This window comes from Nymphalis io, chromosome 9 (assembly GCF_905147045.1).
Source record: "Nymphalis io chromosome 9, ilAglIoxx1.1, whole genome shotgun sequence".
Classification (NCBI taxonomy): domain Eukaryota; kingdom Metazoa; phylum Arthropoda; class Insecta; order Lepidoptera; family Nymphalidae; genus Nymphalis; species Nymphalis io.
The window spans coordinates 3,416,319-3,430,783 of record NC_065896.1 but is presented as its reverse complement, the minus strand read 5'-3'; the positions used below and the strand labels follow the sequence as shown (position 1 = coordinate 3,430,783).

General features: G+C 34.0%; 1 protein-coding gene across 2 annotated transcripts in view; it reads left to right on the top strand.

The window, feature by feature from the left end:
• The window catches only part of LOC126770828 (uncharacterized), a 47,073-nt gene extending 33,416 nt beyond the window's left edge, over nt 1-13,657 (top strand). Inside the window, exons 3-7 of one of the 2 annotated variants that reach the window (XM_050490419.1) lie at nt 7,508-7,613; nt 9,676-9,818; nt 10,634-10,731; nt 11,467-11,632; nt 13,269-13,657. In XM_050490419.1, coding sequence (XP_050346376.1) covers nt 7,508-7,613; nt 9,676-9,818; nt 10,634-10,731; nt 11,467-11,632; nt 13,269-13,372 — 617 coding nt within the window. In that variant the 3' untranslated portion in view covers nt 13,373-13,657. Of the gene's footprint in view, nt 1-7,507; nt 7,614-9,675; nt 9,819-10,633; nt 10,732-11,466; nt 11,633-12,689; nt 12,856-13,268 lie in introns of both variants that reach the window. The other variant, XM_050490418.1, reaches the window with a different exon arrangement.
• Nucleotides 13,658-14,465: the final 808 nt, after the last annotated feature.

The window sequence follows — 14,465 nt, the reverse complement described above, 5'->3', positions numbered from 1 at the left end:
TCGAACACGGAAGTTTTAAAACAATATACGAATAATTCACAAATTTACATACATTTATTTTAAATGTGTTACGACGCGACTGTAGAATTAGTTTTGCATTAAGCTTCATCTTTACTTGAGATTCACGTGTTTTCTATTGTTTTAAATGACTTATGATTTTATGTAACTATTGCGTGAGTTAGAAGACGAGTTTATTTACCGGTGGTGTGCTGGGTCGTTTCCTTATTACCGATCGTGTGAAAGGTGGGCGGAGGCACAGGCAGTTTGTAATGTTCAAATTATTTAAACCAACTAGTAATGAAGTCATATAATATAATACTGTCTGTACTGTATCCAAGTAAAACTTCTTTGGGGGAGTAAAGTGTTTGAGAGGAGTTTGAGTTATTTTAAATCTTTTATTTCTGAGAAATATGGAATTTGTGGTACCCGATACTTTTCGAAACTTTCATGTTGATAAGTCCATTCATTTTGAAAATTATCGCTAATATTACTTACGCTTCATATATATTGAGAACGAATGATGATGTCAACTCCGTACTCATTCTATCTGACTCACTGAAGATTGAATGACGACTTATGTTTTGCAAAAAAATGAGAAGGTCTGTGTATTCCACGTTCGTGGTGTAACGTTTCCTCGTACGTTGCGAATATATAATTCAATACAAAAAATATCAGAAAAACAATCTATACTTTAGGTGTAATTTAATCTGGTAGTATGTTAGAAGCAGAACCCAAAATCTATGGATGGCGCCCAAATATTTAAATTAATTTTGTGATATCTTCTTAGAAAACAATCATGGCTATTGGTCATAGAGCTAATAGTAATTGCTTTATAGTATAATAAGATGCTTTGTATAACTGTACCGCCATGACGAGTGAGATAGCGAAATATAAAGAACGCTAGACTGAAAAAGGACAGATGACCTGTTTCCACTATTAATGAAAAAGACAGAATATTCATAGCGTCATGCTTTAAACATGCCCCGTGAGTGATTTGCACTGAGGTCTATAGATTAACCATCGCACGTTTAACACCTTGCTTTGTTGTACAGTCACGCACACAAGGACGTACGAATTTGCAACTTTCTCTAAACACACCCACGGACATCTGAAATGTCGCCGGACCGGGTTACCCATTTGTAGCACGCTACTTATCATATTTGGAAACCGCCAAGTCTTTAACTTAGAGCGATTTTTATATACAAATGCTGTATAATTGTTTCAATGGCTTTCTTTTAGAATAGAATTTAAAAAAAAGATTTACGTTAACGGTGTAAATGGCTTTTGTTTAGTACATTATAAGTTTAAATTATAATAATACGGCAATATTAAATGTCGGTAAGTCTTTTGAATGTGTACTATTCTTTAATGGTCTTCATTAATTTTTCTAATACGCTATTTTTTGTCACTAAGTTAGATAATTATTAAAAATTATGTTACGTCACGATTGTTTAAATTGTTGCATTTTTATTTAATTTTTACTTAAATCATTGCAGGATGACCCAAAAAATCGTTTAATAAATGTGCCTTGCAATATTAATTAAGCTCTAAACATATCACTATTTCTCTTAGGATTTTTTTAAAGGCTAGATTGCCGGACGAGCAAATGGGCCTTCAACATTGAGAAAACGATATCATAAAATACTGTTCAGTAGAACGCTAGGGTTGCCAATATATAATTTATACAAAAAACAAAACTGAAAACGTTATAATTTCAAAATATCATAAGACTTTACTTACTATTACTCAATATTATAAAACTATTCTATAGAATAATTTTATCAGTTTTATTTAATATTTTGCAGTGTGACGTGTGTGTTTCTACACAGAAGAATAAAATACAACATGTTATTATTTATACACTTGTATTACTACATATATGTATATATATATATAGAATAGGTAGGCAAACGAGTATATGGGTCACCTGATGGTAAGTGGTCACCAACGCCCATAGACATTGGCATTGTAAGAGATGTTAACCATCTTTTACATGCGCCACCAAACTTCGGAACTAAGATGTTTTATCCCCTGTGCCTGTAATTATGCCGACTCACTCACCCTTCAAATCGGAACACCAATAACAAGTACTCATGTTTCGTGGTAGAATGTCTGATGAGTGGGTGGTACCTACCCAGACGAACACGCACAAAGCCCTAACTCCAGTAGAACTTCTTCTGATGCATAGGAGCTAAAATTGGAAATTTTCAAAATTTTAGCTTCTTATAATTTGTTTAATATTCGAATAAGTGTAGTCTTAGTACTAACTTTAAAAGTTTTTCGTCGAAGTTGTTTTGGACCAAGGTGTAAAATTGATAATATCGATTAAATATATACGATACTAGTTTTCGCTCGCGGCTTCGCTTGCATTAAGGGGTTAAGGTGTTACCGTGTTAGGTTTATAAAAAGTACCCTTTGTTCTTCCTTAGGGCTTAATCATGCCTTATACCAAATTTCATCAAATTCAGTTCAGTGGTTTAACCGTGAAAGCGTAACAGACAGCCAGAGTTACTTTCGCATTTATAATATTAGCATAGAAAAACAGTTATAGGAAATGTGTGACTGTTGCATGTGGTTTTGAACCGATTACGATGTAACTGGTCAGTGTTTTGTTTGAGATGAAATTTCTCCGTTTATATATTTATTGCTGAAACTGACTTTCTCGCACGCTTTTATGTTAATATGTAAATAATTATCATCTATGTAATAAACATTGAATGCTCATATTTATTAGAGAAATTTGTTTTAAGTCGTTTATTAGCTTTTCTACATCGAAACGAGAGATTATTTTTTGAATATTTTATAATCGATGTTTGAGATCATTAATTACGTCGAAATAGACGCACATGTCTCCGTATATTCGTGATTATGTTAGCAATCGTTAACTGTTTTCTATACGGATATGCAAACGTTTCGTTTTCATTAAAAGAAAATGTATATGGCGTTATATTTGGCACTTCTTACTTAAAATTTTATTTAATCTATTGTGTTATATTTTTGCCTTTTTATTTTGTGACGTATAAATATATAGATATTCTAATATAGATTACATAAAGCTGAGGTGTTTGTTAGTTTGTACGCGCTTATATTAGGACCTCAAGTACGATTAAAAAAATCTTATTCTATTCGATTGTATATTTATTGCGAAAGCTTATATATACAACAGTATTCCGCTTAACAACTTATATCCACTTCATATACCACTGGTGGTAGAGCTTTGTGCAAGCTCGTCTGGGTAGGTACCACCCACCCATCAGATATTCTACCGCAAAACAGCAGTACTTGATATTGTTGTGTTCCGGTTTGAAGGGTGAGTGAGCCAGTGTAATTACAGGCACAAGGGAAATAAAATCTTAGTTTCCAAGGTTGGTGGCGCATTGGCTATAAGCGATGGTTGACATTTCTTACAATGCCAATGTCTAAGGGCGTTTGGTGACCACTTACCATCAGGTGGCCCATATGCTCGTCCGCCTAATTAGCCTACCAGGCTAATTAAAAGAATCGTTTTTTAGTATAATCGTTCGTTTATTGATAAAAGTAACTATTGACTATTTAAATTTAAAGCGCTAATAAAATATTTCACATTGATGAATCGCGCTATACGATAGCTGTATGGGTGTATATAGTCTGAAACCATAATGATATGACCTGACCAAATTAAATTATATGAACAGTGAAATGAAATTAGAGAAAATTACATCAAACATTGATCCCTGATTACATTTTAGACGAACACAACTAACGCGCTTATTCAATTCATTGAGTATTTTGACTAGCTCCTGAATATAATCGTAATAGTCTTGAAATACATAAAAACAGTTTCATATAACACGTTATGTTTCGTTACCTGCTAGTGTGACTTCATAATCGATTGATGCCAGTGCATGCCAGTGCATGTAGGCAGAACAATGACTGTCGTTTATTATTATTGATGCTAATTGATTATTCATTCTCCAAACACTCGGCGATAACTGTTGTCAACCTTGTGTCCATTTGGCAGTGACGTCGCATTTACATTGTATTCGGAGCTCTTGATTGACAAGTTTCGGAATCAATATGGAAATATTTCTTTGGAGGAAACTCAAAGGGCTCATGTTAATTTATTTATTTATGATTATGGAAACGTGAAGTACTAAGAATAATTATATTATTTCATGTTACATAAATAATAAACACTTAAAACATATACATGCTTCTGAGAAGTGGACCTTACGCAAAGTTGAAAAGAAAAAGATAGACACTCTGGAGATATGGTGCTGAAAAAGAATGCTTACGAGTGTCGTGCACTGAATTTAGAACCAATAACTCTATATTCGAAGAACTCGGCATCAAGCAGCGTCTGTCAACTACAGTCCGGCCCGTAGTTTAAAATTCTTCGGCTACGTCTCAAGAAGAAACGGTGCCTTAATAGAACGCCTTTTCATTCAAGACAGAGTTGAAGGTATCAGACCTCGCGACTCGGGACTGACCAAATCAGATCTGCTGGGTGAACCGTTTCATAGGTGTACTAGGATGACAGCTAACAGGAAGAGATGGCGAAACATCTTGCAGAGAGTAACATCTGCCACTACTTAATGAAGACCACGACCGCTTTGCCAAGAGAAGAAGAAATCATATCGGTTTCTAACATTCATTGACTATTACTATAAAATGTAAAAATCCTTCTCAAAAAGCGAGAGGAGACCTTAGCCGTGGGACATTTAGAGGCTGTTACTGATGTAAAAATAATATCACATGTTTATCCAATTAAAAAGAGATTTGGCACTTCAGCTGCAAGAGATTTTTGCCTTCTTGTATGATGTATTAGTTAATATTATATTTAAAGTTAAAAATCAGTTTCATAACAAGATTAAATGTAATTTTTGCACTGGATATATGTATAAACACATTGATACGCTGAGTTTTCATGGTTGCACTTTCATTTTGGCGACAAAAGACACAAATGAGTAAATCTTTACTTATCGGAATTTTGAGATATTCAGAAATTGTACATCATGGTCAATCAAATAACGTACGCTTGTCGAGGAAAGTTTTTGTCCAGCTGTTGGTCATTTACCTATTAACTCATTGCCATATCAATAAGTATTGTGATTTAAATCTATAATTGAGTTTGATAAAGTTCGTCGTCTTATTGGTCGTTGGTACCAATCATTGGCCGCAATTGATCGGCTAGCGCTTTCCTTATTGACTGCAATTGTTTGCAGATTGCACAATTGTTTGCAAATGATTTATAACTAGTATACGTTATATTTATAGCGCATGGTGTTGCATGTATCGATTTTAACATCCGTGTTTTCATTTAAAAAATAGTAATGCTTGATTACTCTTATTGTAGTCTAATGGGTGGATGATAGGACCGTGTAATTTGTTGCGGTCTGTATATTCCGATTGCAGTTTTTTTGCATAATTAAAAACGTATCTACTTCTAGATCTCGCAACCCTTGTTTAATATTAAATGAAAAAGTTTAATTCACTGACTTTTTACTATTTCGTATTAAATAAATTACTAGTCTTAGCCTAATTAAAAAAAAAACCTAATTAAAAAAGTAGGTAGATTTTACATGCATATAAGTTTCGGAGTATAGATTCAATCGGGAACGGGCTTGAGTGTTCTCAGTAGTTACTCTTTTTTGTCAATTATATTGTTTACGCATATTAATTAAATACAATTAAATTATTATTATTAATACTCTAAGAAATCCACCAAATCTAAGTCCACATTTTTTTATTGTTTATATAATCTTTTATCTAATAAAAAGTCTTATTATATATAATATCAACATTTTACTTGGAATGTGTTTTGATCATTACATCTTAATGATACTATACAAAAACAAAAGCTATGTTCGTGGGGATTTCTAAATAGGCTATATATTAGTTTAATATTTTATATGACGTAATTAAACATTTATGTATTATTTTTTATCACATTATAATTTAAGTTTCATAGGAAAATAATTGTTCATTTGGATCTTATACACTTCATATCTCGATACAACCTTGTTGATACTTTTTGCTAAAGGAAAGCGACTAGTCAACTAACATTATAATTAATCTTTCCGCGAAGCTGACGACAACGTCAATTATTCTCAGATATCAACGCTGCACAGAAGCGCTGAGAAAACGGAAGCTTTAAGTAACAATAGTAAATACTTGATTGCATTAATCTTACCAGGTGTTATCGTTTTGTATCTGGGTTTTTGGAGCCTTAATCTATTTCACTTTTAAATAATATGAAACCATTTCAATGTTTTCACCCGGTTACTCTCCGATGTCTGAATGATTTCGGTTACGGTATCTCAACGGACAATATCGTCGTGCTCAAGCGCGTGCATACACAGGTGCGTTTTCTTTTCCTTTTCTTACACGACCTGAGAGACTTTCCGAGTTACCAGCTTTCAAACTGCTATACCAAATCTCCATTACTTGTTATTCCTCTAACCTGGAATTTGAGTCTAATCCCAGGCTCACTAGCTTAATGCGCAAGCTACACACTACACCAATAACCCAACAAAGCACTCCAGATAATTAATTATAATTAGTGCTTGTATTAGATCATTCGATGCAGTCATGATCAGAAATAATATATTTGTTAGTATCAATATAAAGGTATCTATAATTATTTTGCAAATATAATGTCAATATATTAAATACACAACAACAACGTACGTAGAAAATAATTCGATTTTATGATTTATCTTCAATTCATTCTTAGTTCAATAACAAAGAGTGATAAACGTAACTAAATTACTATTAATTATTTCTTTGTATGGCGTAAATTAATATTTAACAGTCATTAAAAAATTAGAATAAAGAATAATTTAAAATAACTATCATATTTATTTCGTGAACTAATATTAGATATGTAAAAAAAATAATAACGTTTAGATATTAGTTTCATATTTAAATTTTAAAGTTGTTTGCGTGTACTAACTTAACTTGTTTTTTATCTTTTCTTTTTGTATCAACTTCTATACTGAAATTCATTAAAATCCGACGAACGTTAAAACGTTATAACGCACAAATATTTCAACACAAACTTTTGGATTTTTTAATAAGTAAGATAATAAAGTTCTTCAAATATTGTATGTGTAATTCTCAAGTATATACCTAGTGACTTGCAGACGGATACCGGAGAGCTAATGACTCAATACGTTGGCATTTAACTCGGGTCGAAAGGATTTGATCGTAATGAAACAGTTGTACGTTGAAAAGTGATAATAGTAAAAATATTTAAAATACATTTTATATGAATAATGATGATAGAGGCTCAAAATATTTTTTAATTTACTTAGGGCGCGATGAGATCAAAAATTTGTGGTCAAATTTTGAATACAACTCTTTAAAATGAAAGTTTTTTAAATAAAAAATCGGATTTCCATACGTATTATTTTTTTAAATTAATCTATAGGTATCGAATATGTTAGAAATATGTGCTGGAATGTCCTACACTTAGGGCTTGCTGTATGCCTTGAAAGTAACTAATAATACATTTTCTTTTTTCCAGTTGAAATATATCTATCGCCGGTAGAGACACACTGCAGCAATGTCGATTACTTCATACCAGATGAGAACAACGAGACCAAGGGACTCTCTGACGATGCGATGAACAGGTCATTAAAACGTTTCAATTTATATTTAATTACATTCGCCCTTTAAGTATACCAAACGAACAATAATTAATTCCTTTGTGATAAACTGTCGTACTGCAAGACTTTTCTATAAAAAGATAAAAAAGCAGTGTAACGGCCTGTAAATGTATCATTAGTGGCCTTCTCTTCTCTCAAAGGAAAGGTTTAGAGCTAGTTCCACCACGTTGCTCCAATGCGTTGATTGGATACACAAGTGGCATTATTTTGATACGTAAAGGTTTCCTTCACTACCGAGCATAAGATTAATTTTATGTATAATAATGACAAAAACTCAAGGGTCCGTATTTAAAATGTTCAGTATTCAAGTTTTCAAATCATTAATAATCTCAATTATATATCGGTTGTGGAGGAGGCCAAATGCTTGATATATATATATACCAACAACAGTACCCAGTTTATTAATTAAAAAAATAAAATATAAAGGTACTGATTGCTTTGTGATATTTGCAAATGATATATATATATATATATATATATATATATATATATATATATATATATATATATATATATATATATATATATATATATATATATATATATATATATTATTCATGGCTTGCCAGAACTTCGTCGGTAGTCTAGTGGTTGTAAATTCCAAAGTCCTGGGTTCAAACACTAGTTCAGGCCACTAGAAAGTAATTGAGGTTGGCTTTTATTTGAGCAAGTGGTCGAAATCTGTCAGCAGGATATAGTCATTTAAATAATATGTAAACTAATATTGGATATGTGAAAAAATGAATGTTTAATGTTTAGGTATTAGGTTCATATTTAAATTTTAAAGTTGTGTGCATGTACAAACTTAACTTGTTTTTTAACTTTTCTTTTTGTAGCAAGTGATAGTAATTAGAGATTTAATTAGCATAGCATAGTAGTGTTTGCTTTTAAATGATTTTACATAATCTGTGGATGTATTATAATTGTATGTATGCAAGATAGAATATCGATATTAGATTAAAATCGCTAGCAAACCTAATATATATACATACATATACATATATATACATAAATAAATCATCTGCCACGATGCAGGAGGGAATTCTAATAGGTTGGCAAATATTTTTCCTATGGGTCATATGAGCGCGTGACTGTTTTTTTAATAAAACTGGTTTTAGATTGATCTGGAAACCGGTAAGATCTGTTCTATTAATAATCGTAATGAATTACAATATGTTTATTCAAATATGGAAGAAGTTTACGAATTTACCAATGTTTCTATTGTAAAAACTAAAGATATATATATTGTAGATATAAGAACTTTTTTAAATAATTAAATATATTAAATTCTGATATCGTAAGTGTGTGTACAATTTACAAGTATGTCTAAATGAATTGACACTATGAAAGTAACGGTCATATATCCTACGACGCAATAAGGCCTTGCAAAGTGGGCCATAGACACCAATCTGATCAATTGATTGTAACCAATTCAACTATTGTTTTTGTGCAACTAATTTATTATTGTATTTGTCTTGAGATAAAATAAAAGTAAAAAAAAAACAATAAATCCATGTAAATAACCCACTGGGCAAAGTCACCTCTTGAGTAGAAGGTTTGGAGCCATGTTGCTCAACTACATAAGAGCCACTTAAGTAAGTGAAACTACAGGATCATTATCTCTATTTGGGTTATTTGACGGATGGGTAAAATGGGCCACCTGATTGTAGGTAGTCACTATTATCCATAGACATTGGCGCTGTTAGAAATATCTACTGTTCGTAACATCGCCAATGCGTCACCAGCCTCGGAAACTAAGATGTTATGTCCCTTGTGCCTGTAGGTATAAAGGCGCACTCACCCTCCAAACAAAACAATATTATGTAACGTTGCTTAGCGTTAGAATAAATGATGAGAGGATTCGGATCTAGCTAGACTTACTTTCACAAATTCCTACCTACAAGTAAATTTTTTCTTTTATCTTTTTTGATACTTAAATAGAGAGAACGCATATGATCATTGCTTAAAGTAGGTTTAACTGTAGTTTTAATTTTGGTTATAATCAAAGGCATTTTACTATTTACAGGCTGCACATGGCACGTTCCACGGTAGCGCTGTTCATCGTAGCGTTCCTGTCACTTTTCATCGCTTTCTGGACCGGAGTAGTCGGCTGCTGGAAGCGTAGTCCAGGCAACATCACCGCCACTGCTATTCTTATGCTTGTCACATGTACGTAATTAATCAATATTGAGCTTTATAACTGTTATATATAGGGTACGTTTTGTTTCGATAATAATAACAAAATTAGAGTTATCGCGTCCATACCATTAGTTATTATGACGAAATATTCACGATATATCAAAAACAATATTACTCATAGATTTGGACCCCTTTTCCCTGTTTATGATTAATATTTGTCGAAATACCATTAGTTATTATGACGAAATATTCACGATATATCAAAAACAATATTACTCATAGATTTGGACCCCTTTTCCCTGTTTATGATTAATATTTGTCGAAATAGATGTCCTTGTTTTCCTCGATTTTTTTGTGAGCCTAAGAAATTCATATATATTATGGATACAAGTGAATTGTGAAAAGTGTGCGGTGGATCACGGAACTATTTACAATACTTTGAGTGTCGGGGTTGAAGCTTAAACAAAACTGTTTTCAATCGTTCATGATCTCTTGACCGAATCCAAGTGATTATTGGAGGTCTTAACATTTCCATTGTCATAAAAATGATTTGCTTTTTTTACCCATTATACTTTTTACCTGATGAAGCATTAATATTAATTTATATCTATACGTTACTATAAAAATAACTAGAAAATATTAACCAAGAGTAAACAGTTACCCTCCAGTTAGTTACTTACCCTCTCAGTGTTATAATATTTTGGGGTATTTTGTGACTAATAGTAGAGCTGGTAGTTATTTTGTTTTAATAAAAAATAAGCTACCCAGAGGGAATGTCAATGTTTCTGACGCCAAGAATAATCTTCAGAAAAAAGTACTTATAAATATGTTATATATCGTTCCAGGTTTACTTTCGGCTGGTGCCATGGCATTATGGCACGGAGTGGAGTTCTACGAAAAGGAAAAAGTTGTAGGGGAAGAATATTATCAGCAGTGGCCTAATGTGAGTTCATTTCACTTGAAAAAACATAAGTAATATTTTTAAATATGATGTTGTCTTCCTGAAAGATTTCGGCCATGGCGGGTTTTATGAATGGAGACAAGCGAGTGACACATTATAATTCAAAAGTGTGTGCGTAAACACAGGTGCACTGTCAATTCCCTCACTTATAATCCGATGGGACGGCACATCCGTCATGACCAGAAAGAGATCGGGCGTAGGTCTGACAGATTGAATTGCTGAGGCATGTGAGAGTAAACACTACCAACTCAATTGCTACTGAGAATTTTTCTGAGAACCCAGGATTCAAACCAAGAATCTTGGGGCCTGCGATCTGATAAACCTACCACTAGACCAACGAGGCAGTCACACAAGTAACAGAATATTATAAGTAACAATGACTAGACATCCTGTTAAATAATTTTTTAAACAATTGACTGTAATATATTTTTTTATTTTATATTTACGTATATTTAATTTGAATGACTAAATTTGATTGGCTTTATATAATTACTTTCACTTCAGTAAACAAAGAAACATGAATTTGATTAAAGCTATTGTGTAATGAATATGTATTTCTTACTGGAATGCGTATCTTACGCGTGTTTACGATACTACATACTCTTGTGCATAGATTATACGAGGAAAACTATATTATAATACAACATGGAATTAATACAATTAATATAAATACTTCTACGACTTAATTTGAAAGTACTTGACTCGACTCTAAAACAGGTATTAAAAGACTACTCTTCAATTTGGTACGATTGGTCCTACATCCTGGCTTGGTTATCCGTGGGTGTTTCCTTCGGGAGCTCCATACTTTTCTTCTCGGCGGCGATTTGCCTCGACAAAGAGAAACGTCGCGAACAGCAGAATAATGTGCAGTACATAATGCCAGGTTAGACGGCCACTTGCGACGCCATTTCGTGAGGCGTCCGCCATTTTGTGGAGCGGTGGAATTATTAACGCTTGACGGTTAAGGATGCCTTAGGTTTAAGATGGACTTTTGTACATTTTTTATATGTCCCTCGTTAAAGATTATATACATATTACACATTTATTATAATTAAGTATTATAGATAAAACAAACTTTGTAAGTTTGAATAATTTATATATTATTTCTTTAAATTATGATAACATTCAAAGTATTAATTTTTATTTACTTATACATACATACATATGTTATACATATATTTATAAATGCCATCAATATGTATTAAACATAATTCCTATATATTTGACATCCACTCATTAAGAGATCCGAGACAAATTAATGATTAGTTCAATAATGATGAATGATAATGGTTTTAACCTAGACTTAAGTGAACAGGTAAGTGAAATTATTTACTAACAAAATGCTTTCTTTTTTTCTTTTCATGTTTCTCTGAAACGTGGCTACTGCGTTTAACGGACGACGGATATGCGACCGAAAATAACGCATAATCATAATGAATACGCTATCTTAATATCTGGTTTACGCCAACGCCATACTAACTCGCTTACCAAATAATATTAACATATGGGAATGTATATAATGAACATAACTCACTTTCTACATACACATTGTTTATTTTACATTCGCACATTTCTATCTGAACACCCGATTCCTCTTCCGCATTTATCTCCTGATCTTTGGTCTCTGACATTAAACATTTTTTACACAATTATCCCAAAAAAATGCGATGGATTTCAAAAAAACGTACGCGTTATGATTTTTTTTTATCTTTTTTTCTTGACGATTGCACATCTGGTATACGGCCTCCCCTCTAACCGAAATCTCCAAACATTTACCTACATTGTCAAAATATGCAATATCTTACAAAAAATCATCAATTAATCTTCACATATTATTCGACTCCCACACTACATACACATATTGCACACAAACACACACACACACACACACACACACGTAAACTTGCGCACACACGACACGGTAATGCGGTATAAACCAGATATTGCGAGATAACGTTCGCGTTTGGTACGATTGGTCGTACATGGTGGCGTGGTGCGGCGTGGGCCTGTCCCTGCTGTCCGCCATCTTGTTCTCGTCGGCTGCCATTTGCCTGCGCGGCGAGCGGGAGAGAGAAGAGGCGCTTAATATGCAGTACCTCATGCCGGGTAAACGCTAACGTCATTCATTCATGTCCACCGGCTTCGCTAAGAGCTTACTTCGATTTGGGGATTTTCGAACTTTCAGAGGGGACTTCCATAAGCAGGAATACTATTGAAGATACACACGAGTTTTTATTTCTATTGTACATAAGACAATTTCAAATTCTGTTTTTCTGATACCTGGGTGCATGTTGTTTAATCAATTGTAACGAATTTCGATAACATTACAATAAATAATTGAGAATACTTGTTAAAAATTTATTATTTTTATAAATAAAGTAATGGTATATATTAAGTACAGTAAAACACAAAACTTTTCCAAAAGTATTCAAATTTTAATAGTATAGATTTAAAAAAAACCTTTTTGTGTAATTTTTGACATTTATCCATAATTGTTAATACATACGTTTCGCACACAGTGTACCCACAAAAGCAGCAGTACGCTTACGCCGGGTATCCGCCTCCACAAGCCTACCCCGGGCCTTACTACCACGGCTCGCAGTACGGCCCCTACAACTACTGAGCATGCGACCAGATGAGGGACATAGTGGCGGCGCACTTCGCCAACGCCCCCGCCCCGCAGGCACCCGCGCGCAACCCCTCCCCCAAAAACCCCTATCGACAGCCCTCGACCTCCTCCATCGAAACCTACAACTCCCACCGGAAAATAAAACGGCCCAAATTCGGAGATAAGAAGGTCTACCGACCCGTCCGGAGGCACACCCTGTCCAGGATAGACGAGACTCCTTCTCAGACCCTGCGACCGAGATCCAAGAGCCTTCAGCATTCCGCGGACTTCTCGTCTACGAGGCCCATGCTCCGATCGCGGTCCAACGTGTCCGCCGACACGAGTCGCAGCGTCCCGGTCTGCAACCAGAGCCAGGACATAGAGAACCAGATGGAGAGCACCAGCCCGCACTACGCCGAGCCCAAGGGCTACGACTCCGGCTCGTCGGACGAGCGGCCCGCCTCGATGATGGACCTCCCGATTATGGTCCCGTTGGACCCCGTGACTGGCGCGTACATCCCCTACCCGGAGTACGCGTACTACCACGACGACAATTGTCAACTGAGCCGTTACAAATCGAAGGGGAATAAGAGGAAACAGTCTTCCAAAAACAATAATTTGTTCTTAGCATTCATGTATTAGCGCGGATGTATTGCATGGAGTCATAATGTTAAATGGTTACGAGTTTCGAACGAATGCCGTTACAGTGTATGACGCCACACCCATATGTTTTTCTATAAAAGTTGCTTCCTCGATTGTTGTAACAATCATACACTGTTTTTATAATGGGTGACCCGAATCTGGTAGAGTAAAATTATTTCTTATTGGCACTTTTTATTGAAGCAGAGGCAAAAGTTATTCGAAGATTAAATTGTTGTCCAGAAAGAAACAGTTCACTCAATAATTTAGTTTTGTTTTGATTTATTTTAATGAATTCTGACAATATCATCATAATGATCATAGAGGTCACATAGAAGATTGCTTGGCCACTTAGTCCTTTACATGAAAAAAAAAAATAATTGACAAATCTATTGCTTTAGTAAAGTTTTTGAATAATAATAATAAAATAATTTTAATAGTATTGGCTTCGAATGAACCTTTGCCTCTC